Source organism: Mandrillus leucophaeus, unplaced genomic scaffold, assembly GCF_000951045.1.
Source record: "Mandrillus leucophaeus isolate KB7577 unplaced genomic scaffold, Mleu.le_1.0 Scaffold359, whole genome shotgun sequence".
NCBI lineage: Eukaryota > Metazoa > Chordata > Mammalia > Primates > Cercopithecidae > Mandrillus > Mandrillus leucophaeus.
In genome coordinates this window covers 2,295,112-2,315,542 of record NW_012103798.1, presented here as the reverse complement: position 1 = coordinate 2,315,542, position 20,431 = coordinate 2,295,112, and the positions used below count along the sequence as shown (strand labels likewise).

Here is a 20,431-nt window from a genome sequence, read left to right as displayed (position 1 = left end):
TGATGAATGCCACACAGCCCCTGTTCTCAAGCAGCTCACGGTCTACTGGTAACTCAGACCAGCAGATCAGCAACCACCATGGAGGGTGATCAGCACCCAGTGGGGGTAAGCAGAGACTGCCAAAGAAACCATGTTGTACAGCATGGGAGCTAAGAAAAGACTTCCCAGAAAAATAGCAACACATAATGTCATGAAGCCTAGATAAAGGCTTTCCAGGTGGTGGCAGGGGGAGAGAGAGAGAACAAGAAAGAGAATGTGGCTTGATTGAGCCTGTGGAGAGAAGTATAGTGTCATTGAAGCATAGAGATTTCAGGAGGCCACAAAGGGTAGTGTGGTAGAATGAGACTCTAGAGCTGTGCTGTCCGGTGTAGTAGCCAAGAGCCATATTTGGCTACTTATTTATTTTAGAGATAGGGTCTTGTCCTGTTGCCTGGACAACTTGGCTGGAATTCAGTGCCGCAATCATAGCTCACTGCAGTCTCGAGCTCCTGGGCTCAAGTGATTCTCCTGCCATGGCTTCCCAAAGCACTGGAATTACCGGTGTGAGTCTGACTGTACATTTGGCTCTTTGAGAGAATGAAAATTAAATACAAATAGAAATGTGGTTCCTCAATTGTACTAGCCACATTGAATCTGCTCAGTAGCCACTTGTGGCTACTATATTGGACCACACAGATATGAAATATTTCCATAATCACAGAGAGTTCTACTAGACATTGCTGCTCTAGAGCCTGGCAGGGGCCAATGAGGAACTTTGAATGACATACCAAGGTGTTTGGACCTTATCCTGAGGATATTAAGACCACACTGAAGCATTTTATATAAGGGAGTAGAATGATTAAATCTATGTGTTAGAAAAGTCACTTTATAGGTCACATAAGAAATTACAGAGAGGCAAGTCTAGGAATTAGAGATATCAGTGAAGAAAGTATTGGATTAAGCAGAGCAAGAGATGATAGGGGCCTTGGATGGGTAGAATAGGAGAGAAGTACATGGACTCAATAAATTTTAAGAAATAGAGTCAATAGGACATATTAAACAATATGGAACAATATCTAAACAGATGTGCAGGATGAGAAGGCAGAGGTGAGGTTGATCTCCAGCTTAGGCAGCTAGTGAATAATGGTATCATTAACATAGACAGGGAACAGGCAGAGGAAAGGAACAGGTCTGGGGAGGAGTGATGATAAATTCAACTTTGTTTTTGCTATATTTGAGGTATACAAGGAGGCGTCCAAGTGAGCTGCAGAAGACATTTGAAGAGTCAGAGCTAAAGCTCAAAGGACAAATCTAGGCTGGAGATTAAGATTTTGATGTCATCACCATATGGATGACAGTTGAAGCCATGGGAGTAGAGGAGTTCCCCAAGGGAGAGAGTGTGGAATGAGATACTAAGAAGGCCAAGGTCTAAACTTAGAGAACCCTGATGGTGATAAGATCAGCCTAGGAAAAAAAGCCAAGGTAAGCAACCAGGGAGGTAGAAATAGAACCAAAAGAAAGTAGTGGGATTCAAGCAAAGAGAGAGTATTTAGGAAAAAGGAGTGGTCATCGTGTCAAATGTGTCAGAGGGCACAATAAGATAAGGGTTGAAATATATCAATATGATTTTGCAAGAGAGAGGTTGATCATCGGGGAAAGCACTTCCAGAGAACTGATGAGGGCAGAAGGTGCATTGCAGTGGGCTGAAAAGTGAATGGGAGTTGAAGAAGTGAAAGCAAATATAAACAACTCTTTCAGGATAGCTCATTCCTGTCCATATCCACTGTGCCATTTTCAAATGTCCACCCCATAGTAAAGATATTTGTGAACTGTCTTATCCTCCAAACCATTCTAAGCTCATCAAAAGTACAAATGGGTATTCTATATTTTTATTCCTCATTGTTTCTACTGTGGGTTTTACATATAGAAAATGCTCTGTTTAAATCTGTAATACATTTCCCCGGCTTTCAAGTATGTATTATTTTCATGTGTTATTCTCTTAGACAACTTTTTTTGATTGAGTAGGAAGAACTCAGTTTTAGTTGAGAAAAAGATAAGACCATAATTTAATTGACTCTTACAGTTTCAGGAAATTTTGTGAGTCAGGGGAGGGGAAATTTAAAAAAATCAGAAAACAGAACAAGGACAAATGTGTTTTAATAAAAAAACTATTATGATTATTTACACCAATTCCTTGATAAGCATATAAATGTAAACTTTTATTGTTGGCATTATTTCACATATGATTTATCCAAATTCAGAGTTAATACTGTCATTTGAGTGTACAGGTAGTGAGAAAATTTTGTTATATTCACAGAATATACATACACGTGCATTCAAAATGTGTCCCTCTCTAAGCCAGTGGTATAGACACTGTCCCATTGGCTCTGCCTCTGCCTCGCAGGTGTACGCTGGGATCAGTCACATCATCCACATGCTCCTCACTCTTCTTTTCCTTCAGGCTGTTGATGAACCTCAGGGTGATTTCATCCCATTCTTCAGGCAACAGCATCAGCAGAAACCCAATGCAGATGATGATGGTAGCAGCCAGGCGGACGACATTGAATATCACCTCCTGCTTTAGGAGATCCACAGCTAGGAAAGAAAAATCAAGTCATGCATTGCATATGCCTGTTTCTAAGCTTTGAAAACAAGTCACCAAAGTCTATGTTACTTCTAGAGATTTCCAAGAGTCGTCTTTATTCTTCCACGTTAGTGTTTCCTTTTTCCACATTGCTAGGTTTGCTTTCCATTGCTTGTCTCTAAATCATGCTTATCTTTCAAGGCTTAGCTCAAATTCCATGTAATCTGACTTACTTACCTCCCCAGTTTTCTCTCAGTACTTTTCCTCTGTACCCCTTTACCCGTCTCCAGTTTCATTGGACCATTGGAGATTTTTCAAATGAGCCAAACTTGTTAGTGTCTAAGACTTGTGCAGGCTGTTCTTTTAAAAATGTAATTGAGGTGAAATTCATGTAATATAAAATTAACCATTTTAAAGTGGACTTAGTGGCACTTAGTATATTCACAATATTATGCAGCCACCACCTCTCTCTGGCCCCCAAATATCTCCATCACTTCAAAATAAAAGCCCATACCGATTAACTCCTTAGCTTCTTACCCCCACTCCCCAGCCCTCAGCAACCACCAATGTACTTTTTTTTCCCCCTATAGGTTTGCCTATTCTAGTTATTTTATATAAATGGAGTCACATCCTCTGTCCTTTTGTGACTGGCTTCTTTCACTTAGCAAAATATTTTTGAGGTCCATCCATATTGCAGCATGTGTCAGCACCTCATTCTTTCTTATGGCTGAATACTATTTCATGCATCATAATTTGGTTATTCATTCAACTGCTGATGGACATTTAGGCTTCTCTACCATTTTGCTATTGGGAATAGGGCTACTATGAACATTTGTGTATGAGGATTTTTAAAATCTGTTTTCACTTTTCTGGGGTATGCAGTCAGCAGTGGAGTTGTTGGCCACACATGTGGTATTCTTTTTGCACGAGCTACCCTTCACTCCTCATATCTCACTTCATCCAGCTAAACCTCTCCTTAGATCTCTTCCCTTAGGCTTCTCGCAGGAAGCCTTTTGGATGCTCCTCCTACGCGCCCTTGCAGCATTCAGCACATACCTCTATTAAAGCAATTCCATGTTGTAATTACTCAATTTTTTCTTTTTGTCTCCCTCTCAATGCTACATGGTCCTGAGGGCAGAGACTGTGCCTTATTCAGGACCTGTCACTAGTGTTAGGAAAGTTCCTGGTGTACACTAATTGCTCAGAAATTATTTGTCAGATGAATGGATGAACTTCCTCGACAACTCCACTCAGATATTTCTTTCCTCTGAATGTCTGATAGCCGCTGGAGTCTGTCTCACACAATTTGGCATTTAATAATAAATTATTTTGTAGAGTTCTAAGTTGTTTCATGTAGGTTGGCCTTCTTTTACAAATTCAGTCATAAACATCTTAAGAGAATAATAATGTAATTTTTTTCTTTTTTGCAGTCCTGATCACATGACAAATGTTCAATAAACATTTGCTGATTGTCGTGGAGGACAGAAAAGTGGCTGCTCAAGACTTGAAATTATAAAATTTTAAAGTTAAAAGGACTATACAATCATCCAGATAATCCATTTGTATTTCTTGTTTCACTGGCAGGTTTCTCTAGAAATATTATCCTGGAAAAATAGCTTCTCTTGTCCCTGAGGTGAATAAAATTGTTTTTTCCTTATATCTGTCCCAGAGGGCCACCTGCTCTGCCCCAGGAGAGCCTTCTGTGGCTCCCCATGGATTGTCTGAGGAGAAGCCAACCCCATGTACATCCTCTACACTTTCATTAGTGACGGTTACTTGAAAGTCCTATGCTGGGATGCCTTTTGTTTCCATAGGACTTTCTCTAAAAATACCACAAAATTAGGTTGTCAGGGAGATTACATGAAACCCAAATGATACATTTGGTATTTAATTCTAAAAGCACAACCAAGTAAAAACAGTGTTTTTTAGTTGCAAATTTTAAATCTGCTGCATAGTTATTCTGTTGTCTGCCACCTTCACGATATTTAAAAACATCTTCCCAGGCAAGAAACATAATTCACAATTTCTAGAAGGAACAACTCAGGACACAGAACAAACACAAACAAGAGACTTGTAGTGGCCAGGATCTGCACATGTCACATGGTACCTGTACCTGCATTTCCAGGAACGCTGAGCACTGTCCCAATGGAGATTAGGATTGGGTATGTCAGCACCACCCCAACATTCACCAGGATGTTGAAGGCTGTAAAATAGAGGAGGAAATACAAGATAAAGGAGAAATAATATGCTGGACTTTTTTCTTCTCAAAGTAAATGAATCAATGTCTTTGCTACATGTGCCTTTTAAACTGTCTATACCTTTGATCCTCTAATTTTGGAGATGGATGCATGTGTATTCTACCTGAATTAGTCATTTTTTTCTTTCCTCCTCTGCCACTCTGTTTAGCTGAATCTTGCCAATAGGCTAGCAAAAGGCATATGGAGCAAATACAAAGAGGTAAAATAATTGATTCACAGCACTGCTTATTGGCACTATAAAGGTAGGTTGGGGCCAGCCAGAGGTTAAAAGCAGGTGATTGATTGAAGATGGTGCCTCATCTCTTTATTGCTATGCTATTTTGTGCCACATTCCTGGACATTAAATGGCTGCAGTGTTACTGCCTAAAGGAAGGTCTATCCAATGATAGCCTATGCTGTTTTATCCCCTCTCTCTGGAGGTCAGCATCATGTGGGCAAACAAGGGTGGGTTTAAATGTAATTCACTGAATTCCAGAGACTGTCTCCATATCCTGATTTGTGTACAGATAATCAGAGAGCAGATCCACAGAACCAACTGAAGGTGTAGCTTCATGCTCTTCAATGAATACCTTTTGGAACTCTTTGGTTAAATATAAAATTAGTTACAATAATCATTTATCCACTTTAAAACTTATCAAAAACACATTTTCAAAAAGAAAATTATAAATTACAAAACATTATTCTAATAGAATCCACTCAAATGTTTGTTTCAGGGGATAGAGAGATGAGTGCTATCTCCATGACAATGAGGGAAGCATGTTGCCTATATCTCTGTAGAACCAAAAAAAGTTCTAGAACCATTCCAATTAGGATGATGTATGTTCTTCTATTGTCATCTGTAATTCCCGCTTTAGGCCCACTGGGTCACTTGTGCTTGATAGTTAGAAACAGTGAGTTTGACTTTTACACGACTTGAGCTCCTTTTTATTGTTCATACAATAGTAGTGGCAAGCAAGGCAGAGGGTCTTCCTAAGCTAATAACTGCTCCTCATTCCTGACAAAGCTGCAACATGAATGAATATTCCAGCACTTTGACACTCTCCTCAGACTTAGGGAGTCCAACATGGCAAATTCTTACAAATCAGGAATTTATGAAATACAGCACAGGCTCTGCTGAACTCCATAGTATGGGGCCTAGCCTGAGTTTAAGTGCAATTCAGACATGCTAGGTGAATGGAGGAGGCTGACTTGCATTTGGGCTAACGCATTTCCGGAAAGGTAGGTCAACCTGAGAGGATTGAGGCAAAGGAAATATAAGCAAACAAGAAACCATAACTACAGGAGATGTGGGGTAGTTCAGGGTGCAGACTGATGTGTATCTCTCAGACCTGTGTCAGCCTAGCCTCAGCCAGATCATGTCTGATTTCTATGGAGAAAAGAGGGATGGCAATAAACACTTAGGAATAGGAGCACTGAAGACCGTAAGATCCTGGGGTGTGTAACAGCCAGGAGGGAGGCTATCTCAATTGTCACAGCACAACTTTGGCACAGTGAGCTCTGCAGTGCACTGGGGTGGGCCTGGTGGAGCAGCTGCAGTGCTGCTTAGCACTGCAGCCAGTGGAGTGTGGAGCTCATACTGCTTGGTGGCGAATGCCAATGTTTAGCTAGCACAGGTGGCATCCAGCCTCTGCAGGCTTGCTTAGGAGCATGTATTGGATATGCCAAGGAGTATATGTTGGTGGAGGGCTACTTTGCAGCAAGGTGGAAATCATGTGTGCAATGAGGAGGCTAAAGGTCATTAAAATTTTAATTAGGATTGTTCCCATTTATGTTGTTTTTGGTCAGAAAATAATCTAGGTGCTTTTAATGAGGATGTTTTGGTCTTACGGAAGTATCGCTATTGATTTCTACTCAACTTAGCAGAGGTTATGAGAGGTGCTAACCACATAATTTTGGCGTCGAAAAGTAGAACTCAAGGGACCAACAATTAATATTTTATCCTTCTCTTGAGTGTTTTCTGTCTAAGACCTCCCCTGAGTCTGAGGGACTGAGCCAGCATAGAAAAAGATGACCCAATCAATACTCTTGCAGGGATGAAAATAAGAACATGTTGCTCCCAGGAGTTGCAGTGCTGCTACTATTTCAAATTATATCACCTCAATAAAGAAGGTCAGTTGAGGGTTGATAGATGTTCTGCAGGCCGAGTATTGTGGGAAAATGAGGAGTGGGCAGAGGGAGTTGACCTCCGAGTGGCGTGGGGAAATGGGAGCGGCATGAAAAGGATTTGATTCTGAGTAAACAAACACCAAGTCATTGGGTTGTTGCTGTTTTTTGACTGCTTGGTGAGAGAAGAGCAACCTTGTTATTTTACAGGCTCCTCTCACATCAAGTGACAACAGCAGCACAGCTTAAAAGTCGGATCCCGGAGCTCAGGTGAGGCAGCCAGCCTCAGAGTTATAGGAAGTTGGCAGTGAAGACATTACAAAGACTCCAGGTGATTTTTTCTTGGCCATTAACTAGGCACTGTCTACACAGCCAGGATCACCAAGCCCAGTGCATGCTGCTGTCTCTTTACTGGCAATGTCTTCCTATCACAAATCCATCCTCCATTCTCAGCCAGAGTGAGCTGTTTCATATGCAGATATGAGCCTATCACCAACCTGCTTAAAGATTATTAAGTGAACTTTAAATCCAAACACCTCAAAATGGCTTTCCAGGTTCTTCCCAACCTGCTTCCTTCTTAAATAGCATCTCCCTTCCTCCCTTCCTCCCTCCCTCCCTCCTTTCCTTCTGAACTCAGTGCTCCCACCAGTTTGAACCACTCTGAGTTCTTTGAATGCACCATCTACTCCCTAGCCTCTGCCCAGCACACCGTGGCACACATGGAACATTATAATGTGATACAGTGCATTAGAAAGAATAAATGAGGCTGAAGAAGAAGAATGGATTGAAGGCCAGTGGTATACAGAGAGGCCTGGGCCTCCATTGCACACCTTAACTCATGGGAGGCATACTAGTTGGATAGCTTGAACCTAATCAACCAGCAGCTTGCAAAGAACCTTCTAAACATGACCAATGATGTTGAACAACATACGTTTGGGAACTAGAGCACAGAGTTACCCAAGGAAATAATCCTATGATGATAATCTAACTAGCCAAAGAAAGATTGAGTGATATAGGGAATGGAAGGCAAAACCCGAGGCCACTTACCAAGCCACAGCCCTGCCATCCCACAGAGACAGCCCCACGGCAGAGCTGCAAAAGAGGACCAGTGCTCCACCTTGGTGAAATACAAGATGACTGGGGTGAAGGAGATGAAGATCAAATTGAAGAAACCCAAGGTGGAGACAAAGTGTGCGGCTTCCCCAAAGTTGGCACTTCCAAGAAACATTTTAAACAAGACCTGGAATGAGAAAGAAACTCTACAGCCACACAGAGACTTAGCTAGAACAGAAAGGTAAGTCTTATGATTCTGTACTGTGAGCTAACTGGCCCAGAGTTTATTCTCCATTTCTTCTTGCCCTGACATCTTCACAGCACTAGATGGGCTGTTGAGATAAGGAATTAAAATACTCTATAGCCTTCGTATGAAATTGCAAATGTCATAAAATGAATTTCTTATGGTGCTGAAAACTGCTGGGTACTGTACATTGTGTTTAGTGCCACCATCAGTGATGGGTATCAGGCAAATGATAAATAAGAGTCCAGACAAGCCCAGAAAAATCTTCTAGGACCTTAAAGCATGGGATTTGTTTTATACTTATTTTGGTAGATACTGAAAAGTAAATTGGATGGAGAGACCCTGTCATTATGTTGAGAGAAATAATATTTATGCCTTGGATTTATACGCAATTTTCTTTGTGAGCTTAAAATGACTTCACAAATATGGTGCTTGTTCCCCAGTTTAAAAAACAGTTTTTATATATTATAAACCTGTGTGCAGAGGAAGATGGCAAGGAGAAGCAAATAGCTAAGATAAAATCACACAACAGGTCAGGGAGAAAGCCAAGTGTAGAGTCCATATTTCTTAGCTTCTTAAGCCCACCACTCCCTATACTAATCCTGTAACAACATAGAGTGAGGCAGATCTCTTCTGCCTGGAATTATATTATGGTGCAGATATGATTTGGTACATGTCAGCAAATATTACCACTCTCAGAATGAATACATTCTGTAACCTGGTCAGGGGAAATCCCTCTGCAAGAGAGCCATTCTGGTCATAGAGCAACCCCAGGTACTGTTTCTAATTTCAACTGAACTAATGATTTTTTTCTGCTGAAAGACTTAATCAAAAGAATTTGAGCACGTGGTAGTCTTTGGTCACATCAGACATCTTGGTGAATCTCACTTGGGGAGCAAGTTAGACACTAATGGCCGTTGAGTGAACATTTGTCAAGCTTGTCACACAGAATCAATGGGCCAAGAAAATGTCAATATGGAAATAGACTTCATGCCCTCTGAGCCACAGTGTTGGTTAATAATCAGAAAAGGCTTCCAGGAGGGATGAAAAGGGTATTTGCTGCCTTTCAGAGAGTGTTTTCTCATTGAAACACCAAGAGAGGTGAAATTGGAACAGTTCTTTAATACATCCAGAAAGTTGACTTTTAAAAGTAGAGCTTTGGGGAATAACCTTTTAGATCTGCTCTCTTAGTTCTCACTTCTGAAGTCAGGTGCAATGACTCTGAATAGAATTTTCTTTGATGACAGGGAACTCCAGTGGAGAAAAAAATGGTGGGTACATACAACTGACTTAGAGCATCCATCAGAGAAAAAAAGAGGTTCTTCATTTTGCTAGTAACATGAGCTCCTGTGGCATGGGGTTAATATGTGCCAAACAGCTCTCTAGTGATAGCTTATTTCTAACATCTCTTTTGAATTAAAATAATGACCATAGATAATTAAATTAAAGAAACATAGGGAGAGAAGATGACTTTCTAATGTTCCTGCTATAACTGCCTGCTAAATGAGGGATTAGGGCATAGCACATGGGCTTAGAAGTAGGCTAGTCCAGAGTTTAAGTCTTGGTTCTATCACTATTTGGCTGTATGATTTGAGGCAAGTTATTGAATCTTTCAAAGCCTCAGTTTCCTCACCTGGAAAGTGGAAATAAATATGTATGCCTCATAAGGTTGTATTAAAACAGGCAAAATTTTCAGGCAGGTACCCATCACATAACGAGTACTTAATTTACTTACTATCATTTCAACACATCTATTTTCTTTCTAATCAATGTTTTCATCTTACTTTCTTACTTTAGTACTCAAGTCTAAGTTATGAGTGACAGTTGCTTACAAAAGAAAATGCACAACATACCTTATATAATGCAGATGTAGAGGCTGAGCCCACTGCAAATGCCACTCCTACGATGGAATCAGCGTGGAAATTATCTGCATACGCCATCATGACAATGCCAGTAATTGCCATTATTGCAGCAACTATCTGTCAAATAGGATGCAAAGAAACAGAAAAGCAATGAAACAAAGAAACAGAAAAGCAATGATGCCTCTGGATCCTAGATCAGGCAATTCAAGACTTTATAAAACTGCTAAGTAATTCCTTAAACCTAATTACCTTTTGTACATCACTTATTAAATGTAGGAAGGCTCAGTGTTAGAAATAAATCAATATGTTCATGAGATATCCAGGCACAGAATATAAAAGCTGTTCACATTATAATTAATAGTAATTTTATTATTTTTAATATATTTTTACTTTTTTAGGCCTAATAATTTCAATTTTTTAGCTCAAGCTTTCTAGAGATTAACATTTGTACTGCTGAAATAAATTTAATAGAAAGTCACTTCTAAGTGTTTTCATATCTTCTGTATTTCATCTATTCTTTTTCCTCCAATTTAGTATACATTTTAATCAGCTCCTTGGATCAGTGTATGTTTCTGAAGATCTCCATCTAATCAGGACCTGATTAGCGAGACATGATATTGATACAGCTAAGAGGCAAAATTTAGGCCAATGGGAAAAAAGAAAGAAAATAAATTCTCATAGAGATTTATAGAGGAGCAAGCTGAGTCTGCACTGTCGCTTGGAATGTCAAATGGAAGCCAGTACTTCCTTTTGTTCACATGAAAATTCATTTTTCAGAAAAAACACTGAAAGATAATTTCATTTAATTATTCTAGAGCATTAACTGCATAAAGTGAAATATTCATAATTCAACTGAAGTCATCATGGTTTACTGTAAATTGACATGATTCTTGCTATATTCAAAACAGGAGTCTACTCCCTTAGTGAAATGGTTTGTGTCATCTCTTTAATTATCTTGAACCAGTTCTACTGGAAAGCAGTTCAGAGCTACAGCAAACAGTAAAATAACGCTGGAACAGGTGACAATATGTCATTTCCTTGTGAAATGGTTTCACTGACTTTAAAATCCAGATGAAAATTTGTGAGAAATTTAAACCTACATGGTAATTAATTTTGTTAAGCTTCAGTTCTGAGTATTCCCAAGTAAAGAAATTCCCAAGTAAAGATAGCTTTTTCACATATGTGATTTTCGGGGGCCCTTTTGAACACTATTAGTGAATTATTTTTTATAACATGTAGATTTTTAACATGTAATTATTGACTCGCTTGAGACCAGTGCAAAGTATGTTCCCAATGACATAGAATTCAGACGCTGCCAAAGCATGTCTTTTGTTAATGGTCACCAAAAACAAGGGCCCGCTTGGTTTCAGAGTAGCTCCATATTATAGTGTCCTTAATGAAAAACAGCAGGAGTACTATGAGAACAGACGCAGACATGTCAGCAGTGAAAAATCATCTTCATTAAACATTATCAGGAGGCTGCTTGATGGGAGGTGGTTTTCTTGCTGAGTGAATATCATATTCTCTAAAGCTGCCGGGTGTGTGTTCTGGTTAGATTCGTCCTTAAACTATAGGGAATAGAATTTAATACACACACCACAAGGTGTCAAGGAGATTTTCTAAACAAGAAGTAATAGACTCATCAATAAACACAGTGAGGGGGTTATCAAGACCTGGAAATTCTATGAGGGTTATCATTTTCCTTGATTTGGGGATTTGCAATAGTTCTTTGGGGGATCTGATTTCAGCGAAATAAAAAGGCACATTAGATATTGGCATATCCTGACTTGGTTTTGTGTTTAAATAATGTTCACTGGTTAGTGTTCATGAGCACAAATAGATTTCCTTCATAAGACTGAGTTAACAGGAGAATACATTTGAGTTAATATTTGTTTTCTTTTAGCTAAGTGTTGTATTTTCTTGGTCAAATAAACAAGTGGTTACTTCAAGACAAGACTAACAAAACAGTATAAATCCTAACAAACTTTCACATGATGTGCTATTCTATATTTTAAATTATTAAAAGCATTCTGTAATACATAACACATGGGTTTAGGTAATTACACACTATAGTATGTAATTCTGGATTTAGAAAATTGTGAAAACCAATTAAAAAACCCCAAAGCAAAAAACAAAATGCTGTCTAGAAAAGGACAGGCAGTTGGCATCATTATCCCCAAGATATGACCACAGGTAGGAACTCTTCCTTTTCTGAGTTAGCCACTAGTAAAAATAGATATGCATAAACTTTCTATTATGTTTCCTCAAGATAGGAATTGAATGTGGGTAAAGAGTACATAACTCTGTAGCAATTCAAAATTATAACCATAGTGAGCCTCTTAAAGATCTTCATTACTTGTTATATTCAAGTCCTTGTGAAAATATTAGCCTGGACCACTTAAATTGACATATCAATTACAGCAGTGTCTCTTTCAATTGCCTTCACAGAGAGAAGCATTTTTCACTTTAGGGGGCCAGACAATGCTGTTAAGTTCTGAAAGAATGAAAATCTGAGTATCTGAAATGTTAGAAAAATTATCCATGATATGAGCAGTAATTCATAATTTATACAGTAGGTTCTTGGGGCAGGCTGCGAGTGGAGGGTGTAGTGGGAATAGATAAATTATTTGCCACATTTTAATTTAAATTTCATAAATATCTGATAGGTCAAATTCTCTATGGCTATATTTTAAGAAATTTTAAATATATTTCTTATCTATATGGTTGTAAGTGAAGGAAGAGATCTCAGCTAATCTTGAAAATGAGGAAAAGTTGTGGAGTGGTTGTTAAACCACTGGTTTAACTTTAGAGAGTAAATACTCTTCAGATGTCCGGAGAACAAATATCCTAAGCACGTGTCAGTCACACGCATTTTCAGAATCCATCAGTCATCAAAGAGGGATTAATAATCTTTTCTTCTCAACAGAAAAACACAAAATGACTCTTCTTGGCCTCAGCTTTCTGGAAATGTGTCTGCAGGAAGCCAGCGCCTAAAAATGCTCATATGTGTTCATTAACATGATGACAACCACTGAAGTGCTCCTGGGACACATTAACATCCATAAGAGGAATTCTGCTGAAAATACACCATCTAGTGGTGCCACCTGCTCGGCTTCTGAAAAATGTGGGTCTCTTGACAATCTATTCCGGTTCCAGCCTCTTAACCAAGCAGAAGTGTCTAAATAAGATGTAAAACTAGGCCAGGCACAGTGGCTCATGCCTGTAATCCCAGCACTTTGGGAGGCCCAGGTGGGTGGATCACATGAGGTCAGGAGTTTGAGACCAGCCTGGCCAACATGGCGAGACCCCGTCTCTACTAAAAATACAAAAATTAGTCGTGCTTTGTTGGCACATGCCTGTAATACCAGCTACTCAGGAGGTTGAGGCAGGAGAATCGCTTGAATCTCGGAGGTGAGGGTTGCAGTGAGCTGAGATCACATCACTGCACTCCAGCCTGGGCAACAGAATGAGACCCTGTCTCAAAAACAAACAAAAAAGATGGGGGGCGGGGGAAAAAACCCTTACCATTACCATTATCTGAACCTGGCTTAGGTTAGAATGTTAGTAACCATAGTGACCATAAAACTGCCAGCTCCTCCATTTAAAATTTTTAAACCTCTCTGCCCTCACACATAGTGGTGTGCCCACCTGGGGTGAGTCATTGAAGGAAGAGGATTTATTTAGCCCATTATCTCAGCATGCCAGTTGAGTGGCATGGCCTCCTGAGCCACCTATCTTCCTCTGCATGCTGGGGTCCTCAGAGAGCTCTCTGCACCAATTTTCAGAGCCAATCAGAGGGGATCTGTGTGGTCATTTGAGCCTGTTCCTAAAGCCCAAAGAGGGCTTTACCAGTGGACATTTGGTGATCTCACTGTACTAAATGCCACCTGTGACCCTGCATGGAGGTTGTTTCTTTTATCTTTCAAATAATTAGTTTGTACAGATAAAGCCTAAAGAAATATCTGGCTTTGGCTGTTTTTGTTTTCTTCTATATTTTTTTCTTTTTCTCTTTTGGCTCAGGCCATCAAAAGCCCACAAAGGTTTGGTCCTTCTCTGCATCTCCAAGAGGGTTTATCAACCTTATCCCATTCACTATGGTTCCCATTCACAGATGGTTTTCACAATTCTTATTTGCATAACAGTACCAGCTCCTTCAGGGTCCAAGGCATTGGATGAACCTTTAGTTGCTTCTCTTCCTACAGTGTTCCTTTAAGATTTTAAAGGTCAAAATGAGTAATTATAATCCAAACATGTTTCCTTACTTTGCCTTGAGGCTAGTTCTGTTTCTTGAAGCTAGGTGCGTATGAAGCAGCTGGTTCACAAATCAACCCTTGAATTCCAAAGCCTACAGCAGCCCTAAAAATGCAGATCTCAGACCACACTGCTGGCAGCTGCTGTACTCAAGTTGAAAACTAAAGGTCAGTAGTTGAGGTTGGAACACACGTTAATAGTTTGACCGATGAGAAACAGGCTGATGATTATCTCTCTGGGTAAATTTAGATAGAGTTGATTTTCAAGGAACTATGGCTATACAGAATCCTTAAACTTCTGCATATGTTATATTTAAGGTTCTATGAAAAACTGTCTTTTTTACTCAGATTCTATTAAACTGAACAAGTGCTGAAGTGTGAAAAATAAGAGGTGTGGCAATCTATAGCTGTCCAGATGCTGTGTGTGAGACGGGCAGTGGGGGTATCTTGGATAGCAGCACACCCAAGGGATGCTGGCCCTCTGAACTCCCCCTCTCCCTACACGCGTGGATTTTTATATGAATAAAATCCATTTGAAAATGATCTCAAAGGGAGACCTGGATGTCAAAGATGTAAAGAAATCCTGTGAGGAAAGAGTGAAGGATATATGTGGAGGGTAGACACATTGACTGCACCTTGTTGAAGGGGTTACAGATTCCTTGTGGGTGTAAAATCGGACAGCCAGCACAGCCCAGTTGTCTCCTCTCTTGGCTGTATTCGTAAGTCATTGTCCTGCCAAGATAGGGATAAGAGGGAGGATGACTCCCACTGTCCATCCTCCACTGCCTCTTCTAGGAAGCATGGGAGTTCTGGGTAGAGAATTCTGCGTTGCACATGAATCAAGAGTAACCAAAGGCAAGATGGAAACAAATTGTCAAGTTATGTGTCATCCTAATTCTTATCTTAATATCAGCATAAATCAGTAGCAGCTCAGCTCTCATGTACTGTTTTAGAGCATTCTGGGGCCCAATTTGAATTCAAAGAAGTACCTGCTATACAATGAAAGATTCAGTTTAACTGATGTACTTCAGTCAGTTTTTGGTAGATCCTGGAAAGTCTTTGAAACAGCCATAGTTTGGGAAGCTAACTGCATAGGGACCCAAATATGGCTGGAAAATATGTGGCTCCCAACCCAGAGGGACACTAATTCATTTCATAATCTGCTAAGACAGTTGGAATCTGCTGAACCATCCACCAACCACCAATATTCTCCATATCTTCAAGGAAATTGGAAAATGTAAGAAAAATTTGAATGACTAATATAAAAAAATAAGAGAGGGACAAAAGCTGAAAGACAGTTTCTACCATTGTAGTCTGGCATCTTCTTTTCATTGGTGTAAAACAGATACCAACAGCAGAGAAGAAAGCTACCAGCCAGTGGCACATTCCCCTTGGAAGAACCTTTTTTTTTCTTTTTTTTTTTTAAGGTGGGTTCTCTGGTTCTTATGAATTTAAGAACTCTAGCTAAACATAAGGTCTGAGAGACAGGAAAACACCTATTTTCAAAGCTGCAAGAGCTGGATTATCACTTTCTAACATTTTTGCAATCAAAAAATTATCTTTTAAAGAAGTTTACTAATTTTCATGGGATGATCACAGATTAGCTGCAAGCAATTACTCATGAAAGGGCTTTTAAACAAACCATAGATTACCAATAAATTGGCTGAAATGACTTCATACTAAATGTAAAACAGATTACCTTTCTATCTATAATTCAGTGTTCAAAAGAAAATGTTAGCAAGTTATTCATAATATGTAATTTATTTTTATGTGAGCATCAGTAATTCTGGCCTATTGGTGGTCCAGATAAACCCAATTTATGATGTTGTAACTTCAAGTGTCTTTTCATGGTGGTCTTTTTACAAAAAAAAAAAAAAAATTAGAAGTAGGGAAGGTCATAGCTTCTCATTTTAAACGTGCTCATTCCTGGGGCTAAGCATATGAGAATTATAATCCAACAAACATCTGTTTCTAAACTACTGATGCTTTAGCAGGAACCAGAAATATAAATTTTAATCTGATGACTGAAAGCATCCCTTTAACTGTTTTATTTATTTATTTATTGAGTAGTCCAGTGGGATGACATCTGGAGGAGCTATGCTTTATATTATTTATAGATGTGGACAGTAAGAGCCACATTTATGTTGTCAGTGCTGTTTGCCCTCCTTTAATTTCTCAAATGACCTAATTATATGTGTTCTCAATATGTCTTGGGAGGAAAATAATTGCTGATACTCTCAAAGGCAAAATGCTGAATACGTTTCTGTGCTTCTCACATTCCATGGCCTGACTGTGGGCATCATTAAAGTTACACTTTACCATTCTTCTGGAACGTGGCATTGAACATGTCCTAATGTCTCACAGTGAGAAGTGAAACACTTCCTCTTACTTACAAAGAAAAATATCTGATGTTTTACAGGATGCCTGACACTAATGCTTACTATTCTGCTATCTCTGATGTCTTCACTTATGGATATATTCATTAACAAGTACTTATTAACTATTTAACATTTCTTCTACTGAGTGTTATTAATTACAGATGCTGTATTAGTTTGCTAAGTCTGCTGTAACAAATTACCACAAACTTGGTGACTTAAAACAACAGAAATTTATTCTCTCACGGTTCTGGAGACCAGAAGTTCAAAATACAGCTGGGACCAAAGGCATCTCTAGGGAAGGATACAGTCCTTGCTTCTTCCAGGGTTCTGGTGAGTGTCCTGGCATTCCTGGCTGGTGACCACATCACTCCAGTCTCTGTGTCTGTGATCACATCGCTGCAGCCTCCTCTTCTGTGTGTGTCTCTTTTGTGAGTCTCTCATAAGGACACTTGTTATTGGATTTAGGTCCTACTCTGATAATCCAAGATGATGTCCCCTTTTCAAGATCCTTAAGTTAATAATATCTGCAAAGACCCTTTATCCAAATAAGGTCACAGTGACAGATTTGGGAGATTAAGATGTGGACCGATCTTTTTTGGAGTCACCACGCAACCCACTGCAGATGGCAAATTTAAACTGGCAATGGTTGGTAGCCTCTAGGCAGATTTTTGATTTTTAAAATCTGCTATTTAAAGATAAGTTACACAGTTGTTTTCTTTTTTTCTAAAATACCTCAAATAAACACTGTACCTTTTTTGATGTAACCTCTTGCATCAGTGAGGTCCATGGTTAAATGTGTTCATTCACTCTAATACAGTGGATTTTATTGCTGGTAAATCTAGTGGTGAAAACATGGATTTAATGTTGGTGTTTGCATGCCACTAAAAGAACAGAAGAGCCTCCAGATCTCTCTTCTCCCCTCTTCTGACAAGACTCTCCAGGTTCTTATGGGTGATCCATGGTCCATGGTAGTGAAAGACAGTGAAAAGAAAGATCTCAGAAGTATGAATTCATTTACTGTATCCTCAAGTATCAATTGAGCCCCTACTTTGTGTCCTGCAATATTCTAGACATTGGAAAGAGAGACAGCTGACTTCTTAGGGGATGACCTATGTCGATACATAGGGCCCCGTGCTTGGAAGGTCCCCACCCTTGGTTTAATGCTCTGTTGTTATCTTAATAGTTTTTAACAGGGCCCCTGCATTTTCATTTTGCACTGGGCCCCATGGATTATGTAGCACATCTTGAAAAGAACAGTGGACAATATAGGAAAGCTTCCAGCTCTCAAGGACTTGTCAGGGTATCTGATGGTAGACAGCCAGCACCAGTGCCCCAGGCATAAATATGTGATGCTGAGCCCTTTGGGGTCAAATTGAAGGTAAGACAGTAAATAATGTAGTATCACATTTGGATATATTGTAATGGTACCATGGACTGACTCACAGTTTCTGATTTTGTCTTCTATCAAAGCTTTCTACTTAATATCAAGCTTCACTTCTAAATTTCAGAGCAGCATCTCCCAAGATACAATCAGAATTGTCTAACTTTTTAAAAAAATTTTTTTAAGAAAAGCTTTCAGGGTTAATGACCATCATAAACCCTCTCTCGAATATAGACATTAGTTTCAGCATTTGGGAGGGGGAAAGGACCTTGGAGTCATTGCCAATAAGAGTAATGTTTTGATAACAAAATGTTTCAAATTATATCTTGGACATCTCTTTCAGAGAAGATAAGTTGTGTAATATTGATGTTCATTTGTACCTCCTTCTAAAGAAGTGTTGTCTCAATATTTTCATCAAAGTGGCATGCCAGATTATATGAATGAGATCTAGCTCCTTCTTAAATCTTCAAGGCTTCCAAGCAATCTATTTTTAACATAGAACAAGCATATAAATATATATGTTTTTAATCCATATTACTCCTGAAAGGAATAAACTCAGAACTGAAGTTGTTGGTGGAAGTTTAATGCAGTTCAACTAAGGATTTGTATCCAAAAGAAGTTGTTGCTTGTACTTCCATTTCTGCATTAGTCACACTAGATATATAGTCACTTTTAACAGCATTGTGCCATTACCAGTGATTTTAATTATTGTTTGGTAATCTTATCTACTTACACCGATATTAATTAAATCCATCTGGTGGGGGGAATGGGGGTCACCTCAACATACGTTGATTGAAAACTGCAAACCGTAATCTTTATAGTGGCTAATTTTCTCAGACCCTTCATTCCTGAGGACAGAAGGAGTTGATCACACCATTAATTCTAAAAATTGATTCTAAAATAGGAACTTGTTTTCTCTGCCTGTTTTAGTGCCTCCTGTTGGAATCAGCTCACTAACCAGTAGAAACAAACTGTTTATCCTTCCATGATGTTGTAACTGCCTGGGCTTTCTAATGCGTCTTCAGATTTCAGTTTGTACTCAGAACAAGTGAGAAAAGTTTTACAGAAACTCCACGAAACAAAGCAGACAGGCTCTCCTGAAGCCAGGGATTTATGCTAAAGGCAGGCATCACACATTGAATCAAGTATGCCATTACCCTCACTCCCATGAACCTGTCTTTCAGCACAATCCACGACAGCAAGAAGACAAAGGCTTTGTTACAACAGAACAGAGCGGAGACATCAGTGGCCGTCAGCTTCTTTAAAGCCAGTAAATAAAGGTAATTAGTCAAAGTCCATAGAATAGAAAAGGGAGCAGTTCTTTTAAGAAAGAGCTTCAATGTCAGACCATCTTCACCAAAAATCCGACTGCATTCCCTAGGAAAGAAAACAGAAATTAATATCCAGGTATTGGTGGTGACACCTCTTGTCTTATCTGACTCATCGCAGCCATTTTCAGGTAAGAGCACAAAGACTCAATACCCATCCTTCATCTGTGAAGTACACCAAACCCAGTTCTGAAATCTGCAGGCTTCAGGGACTGTATGAGGTTCCTTGGAAAACAGCCCACATGTGCCCAAGCACAGAGCTAGGCCCTCTTCTCCGAGATATTCTCTGGAGGTGGCCTGAAAAGCCATTCTGTCGTTTTTGAGCATTCTCAGAAGAGCCTGGAGAAATACAGAAATGGATAGTTGCTGAAATCACTAGCTACCGGAAGAGGGAGAAGATTCTTTCCCAGTGGGCAAACGAGAGAGGGTCAAGGCCGCTACTGCTCTGTGAACAGGCTACAGACAGCTCCTAGAACCTGGAGGGAAAGGGACTGTCATACATCTGTGCGGCACACATGTCTTTGGGTTTTATTTCTAAGACACTACGCCTCTTTCTAATATATCTGCCCAATTGACTAATTTTTTTCTTGCTAGCATTTTTAAGGCAGAAAAACGAAGAAAGGCTCTGTGATAACTCCCACATGATGAAAACTCAGGTTGTACTTAGATACAAACATTTGGCCCTTTTGTGGAGAAATTGTCTGAATTCAGTGTCAGAAAATGGTCACTTCAATTGTTAAATCTTCTATTTGATTTTCAATTAAGTTGGCTACATTTAGCCCCAGGGACCATTTTTTTCCTTTACGTCCTAGGCCTAAACATGATTTTTTTTTTTTCCTAGGTCTGGCTCTGTTACCCAGGCTGGAATGCAGTGGCATGATCTTGGTTCACTGCAACCTCCGCCTCCCAGACTCAAGCCATCCTCACACCTCCGCCTCCTGAGTAGCTGGGACTACAGGCACGCACCACCATGCCAGGCTAGTTTTTGAAAATTTTTTGTAGAGACAGGAC

The 20,431-nt window shown here is 39.5% G+C and overlaps 1 protein-coding gene across 1 annotated transcript in view; it reads right to left on the bottom strand.

Annotated features, from left to right (window-relative positions):
- Nucleotides 1-2,120: 2,120 nt before the first annotated feature.
- Nucleotides 2,121-20,431, bottom strand: part of SLC35F4 (solute carrier family 35, member F4) — a 32,884-nt gene continuing 14,573 nt past the window's right edge. The window contains exons 4-8 of the mRNA XM_011989588.1: nucleotides 19,250-19,469; nucleotides 10,075-10,200; nucleotides 7,972-8,164; nucleotides 4,677-4,766; nucleotides 2,121-2,574 (exon numbers count right to left, since the gene is read on the bottom strand). Coding sequence (XP_011844978.1) covers nucleotides 2,333-2,574; nucleotides 4,677-4,766; nucleotides 7,972-8,164; nucleotides 10,075-10,200; nucleotides 19,250-19,469 — 871 coding nt within the window. The 3' untranslated portion in view covers nucleotides 2,121-2,332. The remainder of the gene's footprint in view (nucleotides 2,575-4,676; nucleotides 4,767-7,971; nucleotides 8,165-10,074; nucleotides 10,201-19,249; nucleotides 19,470-20,431) is intronic.